Raw genomic sequence first — 27,420 nt, 5'->3', positions numbered from 1 at the left:
TTCTTTTTGTATAGCATTACTATAGCATGAATAATGGATATCTTTATAGGTTTGGGTCTCGAGTCAAGTTATATTATTAGTTAAATGTTCTATATATCTATAGAGAGCAAGTTGACCTTGTGCAAAGCTATTTAAGAAAAATAGACACATCAAAAATTTGATGCATGCTTTATTATACTGCAGGCCAAAAATATCTAGATATATGTAAAGCAGTACAGGCTGCAACATTAAACTGATGTTATATGGCAAGGTCTCTCTATAAGCGAATAATGTAATAGATATTAATGCACTAAAATAGAGGTTGCTAAGTCAATAACCTTTAGAGTACTTCAACATTGTGCAGCTTTTACCTAAAGAAATTATGTTAATATTGACCGCCATGTCACATAACACTATATACTTTAAAAAGTCCGGGGCCGACTGTAGCTTAGCAGTGGAAAGTTTCCCCGAGGAATGGTCTTACCATCTGTGAGGCCAGCTACTCTGAGGGAAGCAAGGTTATACTGTACAGTACTTTCAAATGATGGGTTGCAGCTTGTAGGTTATACTTAAATAATATGGCATTATAATAGCAGGAAATTGCACATAACACACATGGTGCATTGATGATTTAGGGTAGTTGTAAAACATCAGATCATAAAGAGTGGAAGCTACACAAACCACTTGTTAAATTAGTGTCCTGCACACAGAACGATTCAGCCCGGTTTGAACCAAAGACGTCTGCAAAGGAACAATTTAGTGAGGGTGGTCTTGAAAAAGTGAAAAGCCCCCCACTTCCACCCATGCTCCTCTTCTGTAGGCTATGAATACACATAAACATAGACTCACTCTGACCACATATTATGGGTTAGTACTTGCTGATGGTTTCATATTTGGAACTACGTTTATGTAAATGCAGATGTGAGCCCCACATCACTGCAGTTTGCTGAAAAACCCAAGGTTTTTCCGACCATGCTCCCAGTCTGTTAATCCAGCTGCCTTTTACATACACCCACTCCGTGATTGGTCCCAGATTTACTGTGGGTCCGGAGTAACTATTTGGCTTTTTCCCTGAAATTTTCCCCATTGCTGCTGGCACAGTGTGTGACCTGCAGGAAATGACTGAGAATTGTGACTGTAACAATGCTAATGGACCGGTGCCAGACCGCAGCTGTTTATTTAACCACACAAAGCATTCTTCTGGGTTAATAGCCACAGACACTCCAAGATATTGACTATTTAATGATTTGGTCTGAGACACAGTACAATATGTGCTTGGTTTGGGGGGAAAATTGCAAAAAGCTAGATGTGTGGCACCGTATCAAGCAAAGCAATAAGGTTCCTAGCAGTGGAAGCAGTGACTCAGTTATTCTGGGCTCGAGCTGCGGACTTTTGTTTGAAAATGGAGCTTTGTGTTTTAGTCCTACTTGGTTCACTGTGTTTCGTTACAGTCAGGGAAGTCTTAAGAATCTCCTCAAAGCGCTTTGTCACATCTGTTTTAAGGAGTTATTATCTGTCAGTCTGCCTCTCAGACTCTTTACTGCCAGCCCTGCCCATCCTTCCTGGATGTGAGGTCACAAGAGAATGACCAGAACAAAGGATGGGCAGCAGTCATACACTCTTACAGCACCGCTCTCTCCTTTGGGTCCATGTCAAATAAAAAGTAGTGATTTGCATTCTGTTCACAGGTTTTATCAGTGATTTAATTTCAGTTGTTGTGGCTAGCATTTAGATTTTTCTTTCGATACTTATCATTTATTATTTGTAGTTTAAAAAAAATATTACCAGACTGCTGACTTCCCACTGGGATTCATCATTACCTGAACCAGGTCAGAACCTCCACTCAACCTAAATTTAACCACTCAATTTAAACATTGGACTCACGTGAAATAAGGCATTACAGTCCTATCAGAGTTTTAAGTAGCCCAAAGATATATATTTAACATTTCTGCTCACATTAAGAGTCACTGTTGTTACCTAGTGAGCTAGCAACGCTACCAAAGCTCTTTAAACAAACAAACAAACAAACCCAAAGCACTTTGGTGCGCAGGCAAACGATAAAAACAAGTAGGTTTGCACCTTTGGTTCCACAGTTAATAAAACCCTAAGTAAGTGTTTTGTTGTGAGTGCTATAACGAACATAGCAGAGGACAACGTGTGAGAATGAATCTTTGCATCTCGTGTCCACAAACATACCTCCTGTCGGTGATGCGCTTCTGACCCCCTAGAGCAGCCTCCCTGCGCTCGCAGTCCGGGCTGAAGGAGGGGAGGGAGGGGTGTGACTACCAGCCGACCGTCGACAGCTCCGGAGTTTCCAGAGCTCAGTGAAAAAAAAAGAAAAAAGATGAGGAGCTGCTCTCTTCTGCCGAACAACGAAGAAAGACTTAAAGTTCAACAGAAAAGAAAGGAACTCAGATAATCGACTGCGATGAAATGTGCGTCCAAAAGTGCGGGATTGACTTTAAAAACAAAGCGAACTGCGAGCATCCAGAGGTAAGTTGTTTTAAAGCTGCTGGTTCTTTCTTGGAGATTTAGACAGCTTGAAGCTGCAAAAAAAAAAAAACAACCACTCAGTAATTAAACTGGCGCTATTTGCTGAAATCCGTCGATAATTTACACGTGACGACTGTGCCAGAAGTATGCTAATTTTATGCATAATTAGGTGTTTTCAAATGAGCGGCTTCGATTTCCAAGACTTCTCTGTTTCAAAGGAGAGGGGGGAAAGCGACATCAGAGTTTATTTCAAGGTGTTTTTTACAATAGCGAGTGTGTTTCTGGTGAATAACCTTTTGTTTCTATAATTAGTGGAATTTAATCAAGCAAACCGCACAAGGACAATGATGGCAGCATGATGATCTGTAAATTGGCTGCTCTCTAAAATAACGCTCAATCTACTCCTGCAGTTGAACACAGTGGACACCGCGCTCCCTGCTCGAGTCTGACCTCCAGTGTCGGCTGCTGGTATTCTTTGGACAATGATCAACTCTCAGATCCAGCTCCACTACAACTACACAGGAAAGCTGGCCAACCGACCAAGCATTGGCGCGAGCCCCGGCACTGTGGACACCAAAACCGTAGTTTTCCTCATCGTTTGCAGCTTCATCGTCTTGGAGAACCTCACAGTGCTTGTAGCCATATGGAGGAACCACAGGTTCCACAACCGCATGTACTTCTTCATCGCTAACCTGGCAATGTGCGACCTGCTGGCTGGAGTCGCTTACCTGGTCAACCTGCTCCTGTCTGGAGAGAAGACCCTGCAGCTCTCACCTGCTCTCTGGTTTGTGAGAGAGGGGAGCATGTTTGTAGCACTTGGAGCCTCCATTTTCAGTCTCCTGGCTATTGCTATAGAGAGACACCTTACTATGATCAAAATGAGGCCTTATGATGCGAACAAGAACTACAGGGTATTTCTGCTCATAGGGACCTGCTGGCTGATTGCTATATCTCTTGGAGCTTTGCCTATTCTGGGCTGGAACTGCCTGAATAACCTCCCTGATTGCTCTACAATCCTCCCTCTTTACACCAAGAAATATGTTGCTTTCTGCATCACGGTTTTCATACTTTTGCTCTCAGCCATAGCCATCCTGTATGCCCGCATCTACATCTTGGTCAAGTCCAGTAGCCGAAAGGTGAGCAAGCACAGCAGTTCAGAGCACGCCATGTCCCTACTGCGCACTGTCATCATTGTAGTTGGAGTTTTCATCGCTTGCTGGACTCCCCTCTTTGTCCTGCTCCTGGTGGATGTAGCGTCCGAGCAGAGGTCCCCCATTCTTTACGAAGCCCACTGGTTCATTGGGCTGGCGGTGCTCAACTCCGCGATGAACCCAGTCATCTACACTCTGGCCAGCCGCGAGATGAGGCGAGCTTTCCTGGGTCTGGTTTGCGGCTTTTGCTACAGGGCGAAGGCGTCTGTGAACGGAAACAGACAGTCCCTAGAGCCCAGCCGCAGCAGGAGCAAGTCGTGGAGCAGCCAGAACCAGCAGGGCTCCAGGCAGTCAGAGCCGGAGAGAGGACAGGAGTCAGACAGGGGCCACGGAAAGGTTTCAGTGGTGGCTGGAGCAAGCAGAGGTACTGCTGAGGCTGCGAGTGACAGAGAAGATTAAAAGGAGACAGGAGTAATTTACAATAATACTCTGAGCTTAAGGGTTTGTGCAGTGGTCACAACGGAGAGCATTGTTCCCAAAAAAAGTGTTTCTTTAAATGAAGGGTAGACTTCTGACATTAGCTGCAGGGCAGTGGTTTCTTTTTGCTATATGTTCATCATCTGTAATGTATGGCTCTTTCAAGTCCAGCCTCCAGTGCTCAAGAGTTTGGAGTCACATTGTCCTTTTTTTGTTGTTGGGTTTTTTTTGCTGGATAACAGTCACTTCCACAGATGACTGGTGCTCTTACCCTCAACAGAAAGGACTTTTACCTCTGTAGTTGCAGCTGTGAGCTCCTATGATAAATTAGAAGTGAAAACTTACCCGCAGTTACGAAATAAGTGCAATTATATCACTGCAAAAACCAATGTAATGAAGAATGATTGTAGACTATTATTATTGCAATGGCACACAGCTGAAGGTATTTATTAATCGACGTAGTTTGTATTTACTCAGTAATCCTACGGTATGCTGGGCAGTTACTGTAATCTGCATTGTATAATAACCAAGGCAAGAGTTACTCATTGTGAAGAAACAAACAGGTGCGTTTTTTGTATTATATCAGTAGCATTGTGCTCAAAATGAAAGCGTTCGTGATACAAGGGCTCCATCTGCTGGTCTTACTCAGTACTGCTGCATGTTCTCTATGCAGCTACAGCAGTTCTTTGTGTGCATTTGTTTTGAGCTTTAAAAGCATGACGCTAGAAAGCTGAAGACTGTAAAGAGGCACGTGAATGCAGCATGTGAAATACAAATTGCAGATATTCATGTTAGATAAAAAAAAAATCTGCTTTCACTCAGTAAATTAAAATGGAAAACTATTAAATTTACTGTGTAACAATTCATTAGAATCACCTTGTGGCCAAGAGAGTGCAGCTCTGCTTTGTTTATGAAAGGAACTTATAAAGGCTTGGTTCACCAATAAAAGTATTTACTGTGTAATCTAGCCATGCTTTTGATTTTGTTAGTCAAGATTTAGAAGCATGGGTGTCGCTGTAGCTCACCTGGCTGTACAGGTGACTCAGTGCTGAAGGCTGCTGCAAAGGTTCGGCTCTGAGTCTGACCCAGACCATTTTCTGCATGTCCTTACCACAACTCTTTTCCCTGCTTTCCTGTCCACTCCCTGTACTGCACCATCTAATAAAGGCTGAAAATGCAAAAAAAAGAAAAGGAAAAAAAAGATGTAAAATGTTACCGGTATGTTTTAACGATTTCTGGAGGCAATCGAACACACAATGCATATACACTAAGTTGTGTTTTCTGTGGCTCACAACATCTATTTCCTAAAACCAATTTCCAGTCACTGTGGACAATCCACAGACCGCACCTGGAACTTATTTACTCTTGCTTGTCATGGGAACTAATATAAATAGTGCGGACTGTGGATGACCCAGAGTAACACATCTCAAAGTCAAGTATATGTGAATGTGGGTAAATTAAAACCACCTGCGCATTTTAGATAAGAAATCTGTGACTCATGAGCAGAAATATTAATACCCGAAACTATTACAGCAGAGAAACAACAGCGATTCTACACATTCACGGTTTTATTGCCAACAGTCATACAGAATAATGATTAACTAATACAACCAAAAGATTAAATCTGTAAACATCATTTGGACTTGTTGTCTCTATGTTTTTATTTCCTTTTTTCCCCCCAGTTTTTTTAAATACCTGTCCCAAAATAGTGAGTTTCTGTGTGATTTCCTCTGACAAAGATTTATATTTAGAATCTCGAAATGATACATTTATAATATATAATAGAGAGGGAAGGAGGGAGGGTGGGAGACAGATAGTGAGAGGGAACAGTAGTCTCAAGCAGCAACACGCAGCAGGGCAAAAACACAACCTCTAGTGAACAGGCATGCCCCATTGAAGATCAGCTATTGCACTTTGAAGGAAGAGAGAAAGGAGAAATTAAAAACAAACATTGTACAAATAAAAGGCACATTTTCATCAACAGAAATCTGGAAAGACGCCATGTTCTTAGTTTTTGTCCCAGTGAGGAGTTTGGTCATTTCTTTAAGTCTCAAAGCTGATCCTCGGCGAGATTCGAGTACGGTTGCTTTTGATATACGCTTTGTTTGTTTGGTATTTTGTGTTCCTACAAATTCAGATTTTAGAAAAAAAGCTTCTTCTTTTTTTTACATTAGCAGAGTGCTTTTAAATCATTTAGCACATTATTCTTTCTTCAGAGTTATTTGATTTGATGAAATTATGTCGCAAAGAAGTGGAGAATGCAAAAGTAAATGACAAAATTCTCTTTGTGTCCTTCTCCATTGGGACACAATGAATCAAACACATTAACCCAAAACAGATGTGGTGGATGTTTTGTTGTTGTTTTTTTTTACATTTTCATAAGGACCCCAGTGCTGTGGGTTGTGAGATGCATGTACTGTACACTCCCTCTTGCAGCAAAACACAGGCACATTATATTACATTGCATCTGTCTTGTCAAACTCATTGAACACATGCTGATTTGGGTTCAACTGAAGTGATCCAGTGCATATCAGATACAATGCCCCATTCATTTGGTATCCATCGGTGTCCTGACATTAGTAAGGATAAAAGCATTAAATAAAAGAAAAAAAAGTCAGTTTCCAGTGCTGCTGTGTACCACTTCTATGGGCTTTTTAAAAACAACATAAATACTAAACTGTCCAGAGGAATGAGAGCATACAGTGGATTGCAAACTGAAAATTAATGGTTAAAAACTGGCTTAAAAGCTGTATTTTCCTTTCAAACGCAGTGTTATCCAAAGCAGATGCAACTGACAGGGGTAACTATCCAACTCTAGGGTGACATCTTGTGGCAAAACTGTTTTTATCATAAGATGTCGACACTGAGAAATCAAAAGCTAACAGTAACTGAAAACGATCGAAAACATTTGGCGTAAACGCAAGACACTCGTCTGACACGCGTGAACTAAGTGACCTAACTTTGTTTTGTGCTATTGGTTTCAGATCCTTCAAATAATAATAGTAATAATAATATTTAAGATTTTAAAGGTTCACAAAAAGCTGAAAATGTGAATCAAAGATGTGAGAATATCCATTGCAAGCCCCAAAACTAATCACCGACTACACACCTAAAATAATTCAGCGAAAAACCAATTCGGAAATAGTTTGAAAAGCATATATTTTTTGTCTTTTTTATTTTTTTACAGTGTCAGCATACATAAGCACCTCTTTCAAATAAAGGGGTATCAAGGTCTACGAACATGGCCACGAGAACGGTTGATTTTAAGTCATGCGACTGCAGTGACACGAGAAACTACTTCATAAAAAACGTTATCGTTAAAGCCATTGACAGCACTGTGAAAGGGTGGCTGTTTGCACCCCCTCCCCCCACCCAACAATTTGTGACAACTGCAAAGCAAAAGAAAAGAAAAGAAAAACACATTCAGGCCTAAACCCCGATAAAAGCTAGGTTTTCCTTATAGTTACTAATAAGCTGTCACGCTGTTGGTGAGATTAAAGGACGTTTTTCTGAACGTAATTTCGTTATAAAGAGCGTTTCCGTTTCCTCAACCTCTTAGCCGACGGTTCCTGTAGAAATGTGGTTGTGCTTGACAGACAAAACGAAAGTTTCAGATTTTTATTCTAAAATACTCTTGTTAATACCTCTTTGAGGTTTGATTTGCGCTTTGTCTAAACTACAAGAACAATAGTCTTTTTCTTAATCTTTTAAAACACCAAATCGAGATATTGTGTCCAAATGCACCTAAGTCTTGTCAAAAATATAGCATTTCAGTCATCACAACAAAATAATAACAGTTCTCTATTGTTTTTTTTTTCATCTTTAACAACTCCTGCATCTTCCAGCGTCTCCGGTTAAGTAACTGCAGATCAGTTTGTCTCAATAACTCTTTGAGCGAACTGAGCCTTGAAGCATCGACTCATGTTTCATCTTCAAGCTCTGTAGTGAGAGGCCACTTTAGCGCTTCCTATTATCGGTCAGGCATCGCAAGCATCACTGTTTCCTTCCCACAGGCTGTAGGAGACACAGTTCACTCCCGGCTGAAACAATCGGCAGGTTGTTGTCACGGTGATGGCCAATAAGGTGGCTAATGCTGTCAAATATGTGATCTTTTGTCCGTACCTTAAAAAGAAAAAGGAAGACAGATATTCAGAGTCTGCTTTGGTCTAATGAGAGTTTCAGCTTTTACTTTCATGCATTCACAAAAGAGTTAATGAATCAAGCTCCGTGTGTCCTGCTACACCCCCCTCACCCGTCTTACCGTGCCTTCAGGGTCCACCAGCAGCAGGTGTTTGGCAATTCCATTGTGCATGCCTGTCAGTACGTAGGACCCTGGGTTGGTAGTGCTCTTACGGACGAGAAAGTCCCCGTCATTTTTCAGAAGTTTTTCAGCATCGCGGCGACTCATTTTACCGTGGTACCACATTTGGCCCTCCAGCTCCTCCTGAGCCCGGAAGGCCAGAGAGCGCACAAGCAGAGGGCTCGAGTTGTCCACGGATGCTGCCTTGTGAAGACCGGATACCTGGGACTGGGCCTGTCCCTGAGACTGGGACTGGGACTGGATTGCATCTTCGAAGGGCTCTGGCACGATGAGGACAGTGCCAAAAGGTGAGTTAAGAGAGGAAAAGTAGGTAGAGGAAATTAAAAATTGAAATCAGCATAACTATCAAATAGACAAAAACGGAATCTAAATGTGTTTCTTCCTTTTGACTTTGACAAATCAAATGTTGATTTTGTCAATAACTGCAATATATGAGCTTCATTTTTCTAAATTCAGAGTTCAACAGAGTTGATCCTCAAAATAGAAACACATACTGTATTCATTCCCCAAATATACTCCATCCGCCGTGCTGTGATAAAATATTTGTCCCCTTCTTGAGCTTTTGGTTTTTTGCATATTGTGTATATTATCATATAAAGATAACACACGTAAATCCAAACTGCAGTTTTTAAACAATGATTTTATTTATTGAGGGGATAAAACTATCTAAGCCTACCTGGTCTATTTGAATAACTGTTAAATCATGAATTAACTACATGAATTTCACTAGCCATCCTCAGGTCTGATTATTGAGAAATCAATTAAATAGAACCTGCCTGACAAAGTGTAGGTAGCGAAACAATCTCAAAAAGCACCATATCATGATCTAAAGAACCAGCTGAGACACAAAGTCTTTAAAATCTAGCTAGAAAGCCATTTCTAAGGCTTTGGTAGGCTTTGGTACTCCAGCAATTCACAGTGAGAGCCATTAGCCACAAATGACTCAAAAATGTTAATGAAGGTTTTGGAGTGAAAATCCAGACATAAATTTGATTGGGATGCTGACCGTACACAGGGTGCTCATACTCAAAAATTCTCCAGTGTGACTGATTTCAAACAATTCTGCAGAGGCCACAATTCCTCCACAGTGACGTAATATACTCATTGCCTGTTATCACAAACAACTGATTGCAGTTCTTGCTGCCAAGAGTGGCACAACCAGTTATTAGGTTTAGGGGGCAGTTTTTCCACACAGGCCCAGGTAGGTTTGGATACCATTGTATTAATAAAAGAAATCCTCACTTTGAAACTGCATTTTTTGCATTTACTTTATTTATCTTTGCCTAGTGTTAAATTGGTTTGATGATCTGAAACATTTAAATGTGACAAATATACTAAACATCCCCTGAATGTGCCTGTACTGTTTCCCATAGCATGTAAACTGATGTGATGATATGCTGATGACACTGTTTTGTGTCTGATGGTTTGAAAGGTGTCCTAAGCCAGGGTCACAGAGAGAGGGCTGCTGGACTGTCAGCTGCCTACAAAGGTATCAACCTATAACTTAACCAATCAGAGTCAGTCAGTCATTTGTTGTGATGATGAGGAGCAGCTCAGAAACTGTACATATAATATTTATGAAATAGAATAGTAACAATGTATATATTTTTTCAGCTATTTTTTAGTTTTTGTTGTGTTTTTACTTGTTATATTGTTATCTGTTGGCCCTCTTGACCAGGTCTCTATTGGAAAATAGGTTTTAATCTCAATGACTTTTACCTGGATAAAAAAAAAAGGTAACAATTAACATGAACTCACTAAAATGTGATTAACTGTTATAGAACTACAGTAGGTGGACATTGAAGCCTGAATTTAAAAATTTCCAAAAGAAACATTCACATTTAAATTGCACAGCTCATGCTTTACATGTAATTTGTGTCATGGTTTCTTCATGTGTATGCCTTTGATCTTCCATGTGTATTAATAGCAAAGCTAAAGCTGAAGTTAGAAGGAGGAAGGGGACAACCACACACTGCCATTATCACAGTCATCCTTTTGTCTTCATACTGACATGATGTTATTATGACGCCGAGCTTAAGTCACTGAGAAACAAAATCTGGGAAACCTCTATAATTACGAACTCTGATTCTAGTCGTCTTACAGTATTATTCTGAAGGAAGCCAACAGATACTATTCAGCTTCTTTCTACTGCTTTATCATACAAGCATTAAATTATATTTTCATCAAAGTCATGAAAGATAAAAAGTGAAAATAAATAAAAATGTACTGGCAAATGTTAAACTATGTTTACCATAAAAATAAATCAGACAGTACTTCCATATCCAATATCTGAATACGAACTGACTTTTTAATACAAGGTAACGAAGTCTTACTCATATCAAACAGGTCCTTCTGTGGGCTCTCTTTGGCTGCAGCTGCCATGCCCTTTGTCACATTTTCAGCCTCTGCCTGGAGAGCTGCGAGCACCTGGGCATCGATCTGCTGGGTGTTCACATAGGTGGGCATTTCTTCTGCATTTGGTGCTTGACCTTTAGTCTCTGGGAGTCCACTTATATCAAATGATCCTAGAGATTTGAAAAAACAATCATTTATACTTTTGGAGGCATAAAATGTTGCAGAACTGAATATCTTGCATAGTGGATGTACTTACCCTGTTGCATGAAGAAAGTCTTTCTTTCATCTCCCCAGCTTTGCCGCCCTTGGTAATATGTCTGATCGACAGATCCTGGACCCATCTAATGACATGCAGAAAAACACTGGATATTTAAGATTATTTTGAAATAAATGATGATGTGTTGATAAGGTTTAAGACTATTTTAAGTATTGTTTACTTTTTATATATACTCACTGGACACTGTATTAGCCACACCTGCTGAATCGCTTGTTGACGCAAATGTCTAATCAGCCAATCACATGGCAGCAACTCAATACATTTAGGCATGCAAACATGGTCCAGGAGATCTCCTGAAGTTCAAACTGAGCATCAGAATGGGGAAGAAAGGTGATTTAATCGACTCAGAACATGGCACAGTAGTTGGTGTCAATCAGGTTAGTCTGAGTCTTTTAGAATCTGCTGGTCTACTGGGATTTTCCCACAAAAACATGTCTAGTGTTTACAGAGAAAAGTCCAAAAACAAAAGGAAATATCCAGCGAGCAGCAGTTACTCAGGATTAAATTCCTTGTTGATGTCAGAGGTCAGAGGAGAATGCCCAGACTGCCTCGGGTTTATATAAAGGCAACAGTAACACTCATTATAGCCAAGGTAGGCAGAAGAGCATCTAGCAGGAGAAGACCACACTGGTGGACACTCCTGTGAACTAAAAACAGGAAGTCGAAGCTACAGTGGTGTTGGTGGGGATGTTGGGGATATTTTTATCCAAATTTTGGGCCGTTAATACCAAAAACTACTCATTCTGCTTGAGTGTTATTGCTGACCACGTTTATACCCACAGTGTGCCCTCTTCTGATGGCTGCTTCCAGCAGGAAAATGCTCCATATCACAAAGCTCAATCGCAACTTGGTTTCTGGAATATGACATTAAGTTTACTTTTTTCAAATAAAGGCAAAAGGGGTTCAACCAAGTACTAGTAAGGTGTAACTAATGAAGTGACCAGTGAGTGTATATTCATGATTTCAGCAGGATCTCATTGGGCAAGTTTCCATTTAACTGAGATCTTGAAAAATGTCTAAATGGCACCCAGCAATTTAGGCTAAAATCAGACAACTGCTATGTGTAAACAAAATCACCAATGTAACTGCAGTGGGTCCAACAAGACTAAGTGTCCTGAGCATGACCATTAGAGCTGCCAGAATAAGCTTCCAAACTATTGGAGATTACAGTTTTTAAGACACCTTATAATTTAGAGGTATTATCATTAGGTACACTGACAATATAGAATACTGGAAACATGCTTAGAAAGGAATATGACAGGAATATAAAAGAGGTGAATCTCTGGTCATGGAGTGTGCATTGTGCCATAATCACAGAAACTGTCAAACAACATCAATGAAAAAAAGTGACACTATTTTGTATCATTTGAAAATATTGTTTATATCCTTCTGATTTCTTCCCCATATATCAGGACACAGGATGACACATTAAAAATAGCCAATCAATTTGTATACGTTTGTTTACACAAGAAACACAAAGTTAAACTAAGCTGTACCTGGCAACCATCTGCATTTTGATTGGTCAGCCTGGTGTCAATGAAGCCTCCAGGGGGAGGCATCTTCCCGGGGATGTTGTTATAGTAAGGGTGCTCTGCTGACTCCTCCTCTTCCTCCGTCCAAGGTAACTCCTCCATGTTTAATACCCTGAATGAACACTTCAGTCATGAAACTTAACACTGTACTGCATTGCTGTGCTGTATTTGATAAAATTATCACCTTCTATATTTTCTTGTGTTAGTGAACAGGTACTTTGTGATGCGCTATTTTTATCTCACCTGTCATGTGTGGACGACAGCTTGCTTGAGGGACACTGCAGGTACTGCTGGAAGCGAAGGTCAAAGGCCTGGCCGATGGTACTGATGACGTTCTGGGCTAGTCCATCAGAGCACTCCAAGATGTGGCACGCTGACAAGAGTCACAGCAACACATTTTCATAAGCATGACGCTGCAAGTCTGCAGAGCGTTTAATCAATGAATGCTCACCTCTTCTGTTAACTGGGTCCTTTGCTACATAGGCAACATAATCTGTTGTATCCTGTAATGAATGATACATCTTGTAAAATACCACTGATATAATTAAAACTAATAAAATAAAACAAACAGAATTATAAAAATTAGAAAGATATAGTGTAGAATTTTATAATACATTCCATTAAAATAAAATATCTGATTGGCAGTGTAAAGCATGCCCGTACTTAAAACAGCACTTATAATTGTACTAAGATAATTTTTAAACATCTTTAACAAAATGTAGTGTTTTTAAAGTCAAATTTCAAGTATTTTTAAAAAATTATATCCTATTCTGTTATTTGAGTACTTACAGGGTCTCCACCTGATGCAAAGGAAATGGACTGCATGTGATGGTTGGCTATAATCTGTCAAGAAGAAAATACAGTGCATACGTGTTATCACATGGTAATGCATACATACAAGCATACATGAAGTCACTATGTTCTCATGTGTACTGATGAAATGATCAAATTTGAATTTCACCATCTGTTCTTTTATAAAAATAATTCTTTAAAAGCTGCCCTTCATCCCCTTAAAACTTCTTAGCAGTAAAACTAAAATATGCTCCTATCTTTCGTTCACTTGTTAGGTGAATGTTAGAATCACTATACCATGGAGCCATTCCAGTGAAAATGCTAAATAAAATAAAAATAAAATGCAGTTATTTCTGAGGTTTCAAGCATGTTTCACAACGTGCCAGTGTCGGGTTTTTTTTGGTCTTTACACCAGCTGTTTCCAAGTTCATTAACTTTAGCCCTCTTTCCACTGTGTTCAGCCAGTTGAAACAGCTGTTTGTTCAGATACCCGGAGAGAACCTGAGTTTCATGGCATTGCAGTCTGAATCATGACATGTGTAAAATGTGTTATTGTACAGGTATTTCCTTGGAAATATTCTAGGAACTGCTAAACTGCTATTTTAGACTCAATGCTGTGTTCTTGCCTGCAGATTTTTGTTTTTACTAAATCTCTGGATATTCTTTTAAATAGATTACATTGAACAGATTTATGCTGCAGCTAATTAACTGCAGTGTTGCCTAACAATAACTTGCCTTTTCCATATCGAACTCTCATAGTTTGATGTTTTTCGTTGGGTTTCTAAAGCTCATGCTTTATTCAAACTTCCTTAAAAGTTGGTTTGTGGTTGCTTGGATCGGCTGTCCAGCAGCCTACAAACACCCGCTTGTTGCTAATTTTGCTAGCTTGTAGGTCTGGATTGTAAAAGACATCTTTCACATACATGTTCGTATTCATGAGGTGCAACAACAATACAATACAATACAATTCATTCTCCTAAATATTTATCGTAGGTGAACTACATGGCCACGCAACAATTCAAGGGGAACTCCAACATGCCATTGCTTCACATGGCTTCGGCTTTTAGTTTGTTTTTAGTGCAGTTTTCTGTGGTTGTCTATACTTCTATTTCCTTTTGTACCAGGGTGTATTAGGATCTTGCTTTTTCCTATCAGAAACTACAAACAATCAAATCAAAGATTAGAGGGGTGTTCTAGCATTTAAGGGAAACTGCAACATAATTTGTAGCCTTGTAGCTATATTAGGTGTTAGGTGGATCAATCACTCCCCTCAAAGTTGGAATAACTATAACTAGGTACATGGCCAGGGATTATACTGCCTTGACTTTTATTGGTCTCTGGTTGTCACATTCCTGCTAGTCTCTTCCTGTCTGTTTGCCTCTTAAACTCTAAAACTCTTAAAAAAACAAAACAACTCACTTCCTTGATGTAATTGTCTTAAGGAGCAGTTTTAATATTGGTAGTAGTATTATGTATTTCTACTACATGTTCTGTAATTGTTAACAAAGATCCCGACTGACCTGTTTGCAGTCAGGGGTCATCAGGTTGAGGCTACTTGTGGAGATGTTGAGGTTGATGGACATGCCGGCAAACTGCAGATTGCTCTTCCCCAAAATACTGGACAGAGCTTTGGATGGTGGCTGTAAGGATCAGACACAATAAGACACAAATAAAACAAAACTGATTTAGCCTAGAATAGAGACTTGGAAGGTAACAAAATCAGAAGACGAGCACCTTAGAAGTTCCCCAACAAACATGAAGGCTCTGGAATTGTTTGCATCCTGGTACTTTTTTAAACCTCTACTAGTTTCCTTTGGGCAGTTTCCACTGTTTCTGCAAAGGTGCACTAACCAGCTGCTGGCTTTTTCTCTTAAACATAAAACAGTTCCTTTACATAGTTCACTGATGCATAACTGAAGTGCAACTGCATAAAATCTGTGGTAACATGATTGTTGCAAACACACAAACATGTGCTCTCCTCCTGCACGGAAATCCAGGCAGATGTTTTGTCAGTAAGAAAGACAAACAGGACTGTAAAGTGTTGGACAGGATATGTCCGATAAAGGTAGGATTCAAAGAAGCCAGAAAAAATAGTCAAAACCCATTCAAAATTCTCAGCGTGAAGCTGATGTCACAAGCGTGTGTCTGTCACACAGCCAAACCAGCAGCACCTTATACCATACATCGATTCTAAGAGGAAGAAAAACTAGCCTGCTTGGATTTTGTGTTATGTACTCTTCCCTGACATTTGAACAAGCTCTAGAGAGGAGAGCAATGCTTCATTTCACACCCCACATTAAGACACAGATCCTCACAGGCTGTGGACGCACACACAGAATACAGACGGTCATATACATGCGCACCCACACACACACTAGCTTGGCGTCCTAATCACAGATATTGTGCGCTACATGAGTCACTAAGCACTGTGTGCGGTGTGCAGTGCATCGTGGGCTGGAGCTACACCCACGCACACAGTCCCATACCTCTTCATCTCTCCCTCTTCTCTCCTCAGCCTCTCTCTTCTCTAATCTCCCCCTCTCTCCCTCTTTATTTTCCCTCTCTTTTTATATAAACCAAGGAAGGAAAGGAAACATAGAGATGGGACGCTATATATAGAATGTGCATGGGTAAATTAATATGTAATGCCATTTCCTATTTTTCCAGCTACTATATATCTTACTAACATTCAGGTCTCATGGAGTGTTCATTACTTTTCCAGTGATTATGCCATTCTTTTATCCTTCTTCCCTCCCTCCCATTCTGTACATCCATGCAAGCTACCTTTCTCTTCCGCAGAGCTCCTTTGGTCCCTGGAACAGCCTCACACACCAGGCTGATGGCTTCCCTAGAAGGAGGGCAAGAAGAAGATGAACTTGTAATTTTGATTGTATTTGCAGTAACTAATCATCCCAATCATACACAAGAAACGTATTCTGTAACTTGGTACTAAACCTCTTCACACAAACATGCCTACAGTGATGATGTTAGTGCAGTAATCTTCAGCAAGTTCGACATATTTGTCATTTCTTTAAATTTTAGTCTAGCATGCTTATAAATGATTATTGGCACGCAACACAAGGTCCAGCGGAGGTTGATGGAAACTTGGTTTTTTTATTCAGATCTACAAAATAGTTTTTCTAGTTTCCAAAACCACAACATCAACCTTGTGGCAGTGCACTGAAAATTTGAACCTCCCGGGAGCAGTAGGTGACACATCAACAAAGTTGGCATGATTCATCCTCTGGGAACCTGAATGTGTGCATAAAGTTTAATGACAGCTCTTCCAATTCTTTCAACCAACCCCGTCATCCGAAAAGCTGTGCAACCAGCTTGGCTTATGATTGGGATGGGCATCCCATGATGCTTATGGCTAAGGCACAGATGGCATGCCTGCATGGCATGATCATTGTTTGATTTTCAGGGGGACCTTTGCTGCAGGTCATATGCTTCAGTGTCCATTAGTTCCTTTCTATCTCTATGCAAACTGTTTTGAAAGGCAAATTGTTAATAATGAAAACAGTCAGCTATCATAATTTATATATATATATATATATATATATATATATATATTCTTTCTTCTAAGACCAACATGAGGTTCACATGTTTGAGTTCCCCTAACTTTCATAATGCCCCAAGGATACAAACTCCCAAAGTCCCTTTCATGTAGTACCATCAACATTTTAATTAGTCCACTACTTTGTTCTATGATAAAATGTTTTAAAATGGAAACATAAACTGAGCGCCTCAACTATGCTTTGAGCTTCGTTTTAATTTGTTAGCATGCTAACGTGCTAAGTCAAAATGATAAATATAATAAATATAAGGTGAACAGAACTGCTAGCATGAGCGTGAGCTTTGTTTTGGAAGTTACTGATACTGATGCTCCTCACTCAGTTTTTGAAAGTTTGACCAAAAAACTACAGATAATTACATTTTGATAAAATGACTTTGGCTCATAGAGATTTAAATAAAACAAACAAACAAACAAAACAAAACCCAGCATTGCAGTGTTTTGTTTTGCACAATAGGATATATTACAAATACTCTTGAAATGCATTGAAGGGAAATCTGAACACGTCTCTCTCTGTATGTCTTTTTTTGCCATGCCTCTCCATATTAGAGAGAAACATAAGCACACAAACACACAGTGGCAGAGAGAAGGAGAGAAAGCCTGCTACTCTGTGTTAGCTAATGTTACCAACTTCAGGAAGTCAAGCAGAAAAGTAGACATGACACGAACCGATTCGCCCGCCGCCCTTTGCCTCACTGCACATCGGTCAAGGATTTCAGAGGCAGAAAATTCCATGCAAACAAAATGTGCATCCTAAATGTACTCTAAAGTCATATAACCTTAAAGTGTTACATTTTTAAATGTACCATTTTCTTCATGCAAGTTTCATTGTGCAGGCATGTAAGGCATGGTAGAAGGTGAACATTTTGTTCAAATATTGTTTAATACAAAATTGGCTTAATACAAAAAAATCAATGCATCTATTAGTGAGAAGTTTAATGATGTAATACATTTGGCCACAAGCAATTATATTTTTCTAGATACTGACAGCAAATGTTTGGATGCATTTTTTTTTTCAATGAGTTTGACAGTTGAAATGAATATACAAAATATTTTGTTAATAGTGACTAATCTCTTATTGTCCTATGATTGTTATGTTATGCTATGTTATTTCTTAGAAACCAAACTGGTAAAAAAAAAAAAAAAATCACATTAAAGGTTCAGTAATAATTGCTATCTAAGTTAGTCACTTGTATGTAATTCCTACCAACAGATGTAAGAAAGAGCAGTTTTATTAACCTCAGCATGTGAGGGTGCTTATTCAGCACTCTTTCATCAGTTGGATCATAAAATGTATTTCTCTACTTTTCTTATGTGTTTGTAAATTGGTTCACTTTTCAGAAACCAGATGTTGCACTTACACTTTCACAGTATTCTTTATATTCAACATACGGTTATAGCATCATTTTTCATTTTTTTAAAATTGTTAATTTCTTTATTTATTTAATTATTATGAATTAATTATTTTTATCATACAGCACAAAATGTCAATTCAATAACAATGACATAAAAATTAGGATTGTGAAATATCATTTTAGGTCTGGTGTCATATGAATACTGGTGCTGAAACCACATCTTCAATACTATCTGACAATGAAAATATGCAAATACTGCTGATGTGGATAAAACCTGGGCCTGCTATAAATCATCAAAGTAAAAAAGTAACTGATAAAAAATAAAGATATGGCATTTTATTGTTAATATTTTCTTCTATTCTGTCACGGTTTGCCGGGGCAAGCCGTGTGGAATTATTTAGGACCAGGACGCGGCAGCTATGGTGCAGGTGAGTATTTATTAACGAAGGAAATACAAACAGCAAAGGCACTGGGAACATGAAACTGGAACCTAAACTGGGTAAAACTAACAAAACAAACCAGAAACGAAGATGCAGGGAGGTCCGGGGAAATACACATGGAGAGATGCAGGGAGACCGAGGGGAAACAACACAGACGAACCAGCAACTAACAGAGGCAGACACGAGGTTAAAGTACACAGAAGGATAACGAGGGGATGAGACACAAAAGGAGGGCACAGCTGGGAGTAATCCGACCTGACGAGACAGGGGAAAAGTATACTGAACACACTGAGAACAGACACGGACCTTCAAAGTAAAACAGGAAACATACACGTAATGACATAACACACCAACTTAACACAGACTGGGGGACACAGAACATAGGAACATGAACCGTGAAACAGAAGAGTACAAACACCCAAGGTAAACCACAGAATGATAATAAACTAAACATAAACACGGAGTCACAGACTCCGGACCATGACATATTCTATCTTTTTGTTCTTGTTTTGTTTTGTTTTGACAGTAAATTTACAGGAAAAAGTTACTACAGTGGCATTTCTTTGCTGCACTTATTTTTCTTAAGACGTACTTAAATGTGTTTAACTAAAAGTGTTTTTTTTAACCTTGTTTTATTTAGATTGAACATGTTTGACACCACAGCTGGGATAGGCCCCAGCGCCACCCGTGACCCTGAAAAGGACAAGAGGAAGCGAATGAAGGGATGGATGTTTGACACCCCCACATCCTTTTGCCATTGATGTGTTTCAGTTGTTTATTAGAAATAAAGTAATGGATTTAAATAGTTTTAAATGTGGAAATTGTTCATTGCTGAACAATTTGTGTGTGTGTGTGTGTGTGTGTGTGTGTGTGTGTGTGTGTGTGTGTGTGTGTGTGGCTGTTTAAGTATTTTATCAAATTAAAAACTCTCATCATAAGCAAGAATCCATTTAATTTCAACTTGTCTTGTCCTTGAAGAAATATAAATGTGTGAACATACCTTGTTATTTGTGACCTTGTAGTGAAATCCAGGGATCTCATCGACCTCAGGACTTCTATACAGCCCAGATACTGCAAAGTAAGAATGAAAACCCTGTGTGAAATAAACAAAGACTGCACATCATTATGCACAAAACAAATCTTTGTGTTACCTTTCAAGGCCTAAAAAAAAAAAAAAAAATTACTGCAGTCTTTAAGAGCATACAAAATCACCACACACACAAGTTTTGACACAAGGGGCTTGTTCTAGAAAGGAAAGAAATGGACCCATTGTTTAACATCAGGCATGATACAGTTATTAAAACTTGTGACGCATGCATGACTTTCAAAAGCAGCGGGGCCATTTAAGTCAAGTTATTGTTACCTACTCTGAAAAAAAAAACTATATTAAGTTTGAGATGAAGAGATTGTATTTGTTTGGAAAGGAAATAAAATATTGAGTTTCTCTAACTTTTTAAACGCTCACTTGCCAGTTCAATAGCTATATCTTGCTAACTCCTGGTAGGACCACCTTTTGGTCTCAGAACTGTCTTAATTCTTTGAGGAATAGACTCAGTGAGGGGCTGAAAACATTCCTCAGAGGTGGCAGGAGGCTATTCCAGCAATCATAGAGTGAGAGGCAGGGTACACCCTGGACACGTCACCAATCTGTCGCTGTACTCCATCTAAATATTGCAGCAGAAACAGAGACAAAAGTTTCCCAATCTTCTGTTGTCCGATTTTAATGTCAGTGTTAACTGTAGCCTCAGTTATTTGTTATTAACTGACAGCTGTGGCACCAGTGTGGTCTTCTGCTATTCAGATATGCTCTTCTGCATACTTTGGCTGTAACAAAGGGTTATTTGAGTTATTGTTGCCTCCCTCTCAGCTCACAGCAGTTACAACACTTTCCTCTGACATCTGACATTAACAAGGCATTTTCACCAAACAACTGCTGCTCATTTGATATATAAACCCTAGAGATGGTGATGTGGAAATATCCCAGTAGATCAGCAGTTTCTCAAATACTCAGACCAGCCTGTCTCACGCTAACCACCATGCCACATTCAAAGTCACTTAAATCGCCTTTCTTTATGATTCTGATGCTCGGTTTGAACTTCAGCAGGTCTCTTGGACCATGTCTAGATGCCTAAATGCGTGATTATATAGGACAAAAAGTTAAACAGGTGTACCCAAAAAAGTAGCTAGCTAGTATTTATGTAGTATAATTAAAGATAATGGTGAAATCTGAGATCCTTTTTGAACAAAACAAATTAAAATAATTATTTTTCAATGTATGCTTTTGTAAAAAAAAAGAGCTGCAGGAAGACCGACACCCAAATTACAACAACAGTTTGTTTCATGACCAAGCAGATGGTTTTCTAGTTAAAAATAAAAGCATCCAGCCATAGAAGAAGTTTACAAAGTTAAATTTAATGAAGCCAAAGTTGATGCTAACTTAGAAATAAAACAAGTCAAGGTTTATTCACCATTAAAAGTTTCCTTTTAAATAATCAAATCATTTCCAGAACCAGACTGCAACAGCTCATGCACAGGCCAGGAACATTTGGTGCTGATGAGTTCCATCACTTTTAAAATCATATTTTGAATTTCTCTGTAAACAAAACAGACTTCCAGACACATCAGTGTTTCCACTCTGGCCTTTAAAAAGAGCCAGTTCAAGAAACTAACTTGTTACAATCATAAATTTCCTTTTATAACTCTGTGTCTTTCTGCTCAGCATTTTGCGCTCAAACAAAAATATTATTTTGTCAACGTGACATTCTCAAATTGCCTATGTTCTCTATTTTTATAAGGGTGTGTTTGAAGTGCGTGCTTTAGCAGGGCCAAAAATACATCAAGCACTTCTAAAATTAGCAGAGCTCTATTCTGAGCTCACGCAGGGTTTATATTCCCTTATGTTGTATAAGAACGCACATAACCAAAACTCTAAAACTGAATTTCGGATTAACTAGGTTTCCAAGTGATCTAGATAAAAAAAAATAATAATAATACAAACTGTAATTAATTTCAAACATTTCTAAATATTTAAGTCATACTGTATATTGCATTGTCTAAACCTGCTTTTGCTACGGTGTTTATTGTGTGCATTATCTAAAAATTTCTTCTGTATGAAAAGTGTGAAAAATCCATTGGTTTGTGCTCACAAACACAAATTGCCCCAACTTTTCATGACAGCATGCACAATTTTTAAACTACTCTTTTAACATGAAGTATATTTAGTGTCTGCAGCATCTTTTTTCTTGAGACTCTTGGGAGGAATCGTCCTGACAACTGAACGCCCACCTTCAAGTGTGGCTTCTTTCCCCTATTTTAAAGGTGAAAATGTTTGTATATTTATGTTCAGAATCATGAAAAAAGGGAACATTTGTGTCCAAAAACAGGAATCGGTGGATAAAAAGTTTCAACTTTACACAGACTGCTTTGAGACTGTATTGCTTCTGTACAGTCTAGACAGGATAATCAGGTCCAGGAAATAATGCATGTGATCAATAAAAAAGAATAATTAATTGGTTGCAATTGAATTTAATAATCAAATAATCATGTAAGAATCGTTGGGGGGTTTTTAGGCAGTAAAACATTTATGGGATACAACTTTTGCAATGCGGCAATGTGGTCAGGAATAATAACATAATTTAATAAATATAAAGGACTGGATTTATGTTGATCAGGTGGCCAAGCACACGTTTGCCACATCAGCTTTGCAAACAATCGATACGTCAGTGTTATTTGGTTCTGAAATGCAAAGAAAGCAGATCTAAGAAATGTAGAAAGTGATCGGTTAATTACAGCTTTACTATTCTGTATTTCTTTTATTGTTTATGTGAACATATTATACAGTATAACCAATTCTGTACATATTATTTTGTTAGTATTTGTCACATATTGCTCCTGTAAGTACAGTGGTAGGCTTGTGCTAGCCTTGAGTACTTGGAAGAAACGACAACTTGATTTTCATTAACTTGAAAAAGTCTACTTGCCTTCTTTTCAATCATTCGTGACCTGGATGACTCAGAACCTACACAGACAGTGCTATGCATATAGCCTGAACTCTGACCTTCCTAAAAACACAATGAAATACTAGGAAAGACCCCTGTTAAATCTGCTACCAGAAAACCTTATCATATCTAATGTGCATTTCTTTTCTTTTTTTTTCTTTTTTAAAAACACAACACTAGTACGAGATAAAAGTGAGAGTGTAAACAGCATCACTGTCAGTCAATGCCGCTTGGGGGTAATGGTGCGTGATGTGCGAGGAGTGACCACATGACGCTAATTAAAAGTGCTGTGAGCAGAACACCACGTTGAACTCAATACACACGGGACTGAAACCACAGGGAAAGCCGGGGGTGGAGGGTGAGCACAGGACAGACCCATTTCCCCTCTCACAGTGTGGCTGCTTTCAGCGGCATTGACTGGACAAATAAGTGCTCTCTGCCTTAATGCAGTTAATGGAATGTCACGCTGGTCACAGATACTGTAGGCTTTGTTTGGGCTAGCTGTAGTAGGTGTCATATGATGGCAATCGTAACTTGATTTGGAAGATAACACATTTCCCCTGGCAGTGATGGCCTCAATTTTCATTTTCTCCAAAAAGCTGCATTTCTCTTTGCACTGCAGTACAAGACAAGGCAGAAAAAAATAGCAAAATTATTCCTTTACTTCACCCAGTAAAAATGTTCGCCCCCCCCTTTCACACCTTAAAGAGCCAGGACTCTGCATCATCACTCCTTATGCTAGTGACTCATTTCTGGCATGATGACATTCGCAGCTCCTGTAGTTGTGCGCCAACTTGCTCACCTTTAAATGATGTACGATGGTTGGACAACAGTAACAGCAGCCAGTGATAAGTGTGTTAAGACGAGGATGCTCCGAATATTTTTTCCCATTCAACCCATTCACTGTTGGCAAGCTAAAGCAGCCACAGAGGTGCACAATGTACAGAAATAACTCATCACCATGGTTACAAAAGCATAACGTTGCCTCTCTGTATACATGAGACTGGCCAAAATATCGGAGAAATGTAAATGCTTACACAATGTTCACATTGATAATTACCGTTTTTGTTTTGCCATTATGAGCTTTTCCTCTACTTTTCCCCTTAATGGTGACCTTCTCCTTTTTTCCTGAATTATTCAGTGCTAGTTTTCCGGTTGCTGCTATTTCGCCCAGCCTACATACACCCACTCAAGGGCATGTTGTGAGAAACTACATTATTCCCACCCCACCCACCCCCACTTGCAGGTAGCTAAAACTCGACTCATTCAAAGAAAAGAGAGAATGGGAAAATGACTGGGATGAACAAAGAACAAAACGAGTGAGGGGAAAGAGTGAGTCCACCAACCTTAACAATGTATGTGACTCCGGGACCAGAGATCTTCTCGTTTGAGTCTAGCCATCCTTTGGAGGGTTTGCTCACCAGTCCACCGCCTCCACCTGGATTCCAGTCCTCTCCGCTGGGCTGGTGCTCATCCAGCCTGCTCTTCTTGCTCATGCTGACAGATGGCTCCAGCTGTGAACAGGGGGTTGAATGGGAGGCCAAACTGCACAGAGAGACACCCGCACCAGAGGCTGCCGCTGTAGCTGCGCTGGGACTCGGGCAGCCTGAGCCTGATCCCCCACCCCCCTGCAGCTTTGACACAGCCAGGTCCTTAACGGCCGAGGGCAGACCCTTTATGCCGAGCAAGCTGCCGGAGTTGCTGAATTTCAGGCCGGACACCTTGTTGATGAGTGTACAGAGGGTGGTGCCTCCATCTTCCAGGTGGTCAGAGCCATGGCCGGTGGGGTTGCTGGAAGGAGCGGTGGCGGAGGAGGGCTGAACCTCAGTCGGGGGTGTGTAAGACGTCTCGGCTGCAGACTGGGGGGTGGCCGAGACCTTGGGGTTCATGGTCAGGCCGTGAAGAAGCTCATCGACGGATGTTACTGACTCATTTCTGAAGCGGTTGTATTTGGTACGGTGAAGCATACCCTTCTCTCTCTTTGCTCTCTCCCCTCTCTCCACCAACCAACACGCACAGCCTGCCTCGTTCACAAGCGTGCTGGCAGACGTGGCTGAGCGGTGCTGATTACCCTCTCCTGTAACATAGTAGCAACGGTAGGCAGCAAACGCCTTTTTAGCAATCACAGGCCACCTGACTGTAATTTTCTCTATTGAGGTTACAGTGGTGGTTGTGTTGAGCTGCTGCTGCTGCTGCTGCTGTTGTCGCCAAAGTCCAATCTGCTCTCTGTAAAATCCAGAGCTGCAATCCAATCCGTCAGAGGAAAAATATACAGACACAATCCACGGAAACAACACTGAAGCAGAGGGAGGGGGGGAAAGGATGGAAAGGTCTCTAAAAGGCTTCCAGTGTTGTGGTGCAGCTTTTAGTTTCCAGCGGTGACGCTGCTGCTGATTCCTAGCTCAAAATCCAAAAAGTTAAGAACAGAAAAAGATCTGTGTTGTTGATGATCACGGACACTGCAAGGGAAGAGCAAATACCCTCTACTGACTGCTGCCTGCCTGCCGGCTCAGAGCTAAAGCATGACTCACTGATCTGAGAAAACCTTCTCAACAAAAGGCTTGCTGAACACTGCAAATCACTTCCTGTTGGAGGGAGAGGGAAAAAAAACCTCCCACTTACAGCACACTAGAACCAATCAATTTTTATATTCCCCAGTCTCATATTCATTCTCCATAATTCTTTTCTTCTTATTTGTTTTTCTGTGAAAAGGAAATGAGGGATGAGAGGTAACTTGATTGTCTTAGTAACTTCGTGAAGTAATCATTCATATTTTGCTGGAATTTGCGTCTTGAACAGTGCCATAAAACTGACGACCTAATAAAAGTTTGATAAAAGGATGACACACCATAAACTAATCACTTAGATGACAGTAAATGAAGTGAAATATGTAATGAAAACATCCTTTCAATTCACAGCTAAATCGAAGCGCCTGTCAAAATCTTATGGCACAAAAATAAAATAGACATTTCTATTTAAAGAAAAATAAAGATTCACCTTAAAATGATGCAAAAGAAATCTTCATAAATCATCAAGAGAAGCAATATTGCAAAATTTTAGTATGATTGGAAATAGGTGAAACATTAATATATTGCCCATGTTCAAGTATAATTGCATATTGTGAGCAGACATCAGTCCTGGACCACTCACCAAAATCTACCACCAGTTATTTCCACAGCTATTTATATTCGAGCATCAATTATATATATATAAAGACTAAAGCAATTTTACTTTTTTAAGCCTAAAAATGTTGACAATCTGCAATAGCAAACAGTTCAACAATGAAGCAGAAACAGATTCACAGCCACTCTAAAATACCCAGCAACTGGTCCAGGCTGAACTGCATGAATGATACGACTCAAACAAACACATTCTGAACGGCATGTTTCTCAGGCAGATAAGTCAATGAAATAGCCAGATGGATAAAAGGGGAAAAAAAGCTTCAGAGTCTCCTTAAAACCAACAGCAATGAAGCATCTTTGTCTCCCGGCAGCAGAAAGCACACATTCATATAAAATGTCCTCAAGAGCATCTAGCAACGGCGAAAGACTGACACTCATTCATAAGCAGCTTCCACTCTCACTGTGCTGCAGATTTCGCACTGCAGTCCCTCCCAATCCCTTTCCTGCCTGGCAAAAGGAAAAAAAAAAAAAGAAGAAGAAGAAGACAGCACGTCTGCCTTCTCGCCTCAGAAACAAAGGCAAACACAGAAGCAGGGGGGAAAAAGGAAAGCCCTCGCAAATCAAAAGTGACGGCAAAAAGACAAAGCAGAAACGGAGCAGTGGACAAGAGAAAAAAGGCATGCAGTTTTTAGTCTTTTATGTGAATGAAATAGCAGGCTGGCATACCAGTGTTTCTGTGAATGGAAGCAAGGCCTTTCTGCCTCTGCAAGGCAATCCCTAGGGATGGCATGGTCTTATCCAATGAGGAGCCAGCTGGATGACTCATTCAGAGGAGGCTAGCAGAATAGTGGAAGAGACCATTCCAGACACAGGTGTACATTCTGTTTTCTCTTAACTGTCCTTTAAAAAGCCTACGTGCATCATCAGACATGAGATGTTTGCATAATTAAATAAGATAGTGTTCTGTTAACAGAGTGGGAAACAAGAAAAAGGTACAGGACATGAAACAGGAGGAGTAAAGCCACCCCCGTGATTTTGATTGTCACCATTATCACCTTTTTCCCCTCTCTACATTCATGTGAACAGTTGCCACCTACACATTTAATTAGTAATTGACTTTAATATGTCTCTCACTCTCTCTCTCCCTATACATACACACACACACACACACACACACATATGTGTATGTAATTATATACATACATATCTGAGGGCATTACAAATGCGCTACAACAACAAATATATTTAGAGCTAAAACTGGACATTTGTCACATGAAAATAAATAATTACCATCCATATATATTTTATTTGGGGTTTTATTAACTTGCAATATGACAATAGTATTTTTTTTTAAGTTAAAGTAACATACTTTAAAAAAAAAACTAGCAAAGGTCAAGCAGGGAAATATATCCACTGATCAATTTGCAGATATTACTGGTCATATGTGTGTGTGTATATATGGAACATAGGACAAACCGGCACCATGATCAAGCAGATTTTCCAAGAAAAACTTGCTTTTTGCTGCATGTTAATTTATAATTTTACATAAAGCAT

General features: G+C 39.6%; 2 protein-coding genes across 2 annotated transcripts; one reads left to right on the top strand and one right to left on the bottom strand.

Moving 5' to 3' along the window:
- Positions 1-2,046: 2,046 nt before the first annotated feature.
- s1pr3b (sphingosine-1-phosphate receptor 3b) lies at positions 2,047-5,828 on the top strand. Its single transcript, XM_086300954.1, has 2 exons — positions 2,047-2,472; positions 2,883-5,828. The coding sequence occupies exon 2, from the start codon at positions 2,955-2,957 to the stop codon at positions 4,080-4,082; it is 1,128 nt and encodes a 375-aa protein (XP_086157080.1). The 5' UTR covers positions 2,047-2,472; positions 2,883-2,954; the 3' UTR covers positions 4,083-5,828.
- shc3 (SHC (Src homology 2 domain containing) transforming protein 3) lies at positions 5,613-26,636 on the bottom strand. Its single transcript, XM_086300952.1, has 12 exons — positions 24,091-26,636; positions 19,747-19,817; positions 16,162-16,225; positions 14,898-15,017; positions 13,375-13,428; positions 13,037-13,088; positions 12,829-12,958; positions 12,550-12,697; positions 11,033-11,117; positions 10,755-10,946; positions 8,362-8,681; positions 5,613-8,222 (listed from the first exon to the last, which is right to left on the bottom strand). Exons 1-12 carry the CDS (start codon positions 24,709-24,711, stop codon positions 8,094-8,096), a joined length of 1,986 nt encoding a protein of 661 aa, XP_086157078.1. The 5' UTR covers positions 24,712-26,636; the 3' UTR covers positions 5,613-8,093.
- Positions 26,637-27,420: the final 784 nt, after the last annotated feature.

This window comes from Aulonocara sp. 'chitande type north' Nkhata Bay, linkage group LG7 (genome assembly GCF_057382095.1).
Source record: "Aulonocara sp. 'chitande type north' Nkhata Bay isolate Kocher_YH1m ecotype deep benthic linkage group LG7, A_spYH_male_GT1.1, whole genome shotgun sequence".
Classification (NCBI taxonomy): domain Eukaryota; kingdom Metazoa; phylum Chordata; class Actinopteri; order Cichliformes; family Cichlidae; genus Aulonocara; species Aulonocara sp. 'chitande type north' Nkhata Bay.
This window is presented reverse-complemented; position numbering and strand designations above follow the sequence as displayed.

Coding starts and splice junctions, on each gene's coding strand:
- s1pr3b (XM_086300954.1), top strand. CDS start 2,955: ATGATCAACTCTCAGATCCAGCTCCACTACAACTACACAGGAAAGCTG.
- shc3 (XM_086300952.1), bottom strand. CDS start 24,711: ATGCTTCACCGTACCAAATACAACCGCTTCAGAAATGAGTCAGTAACA. Junction 12,959..13,036: donor GGACCCAGTTAACAGAAGAG/GTGAGCATTCAT, acceptor GACTCTTGTCAG/CGTGCCACATCTTGGAGTGC. Junction 12,698..12,828: donor CTGTCGTCCACACATGACAG/GTGAGATAAAAA, acceptor GTGTTCATTCAG/GGTATTAAACATGGAGGAGT.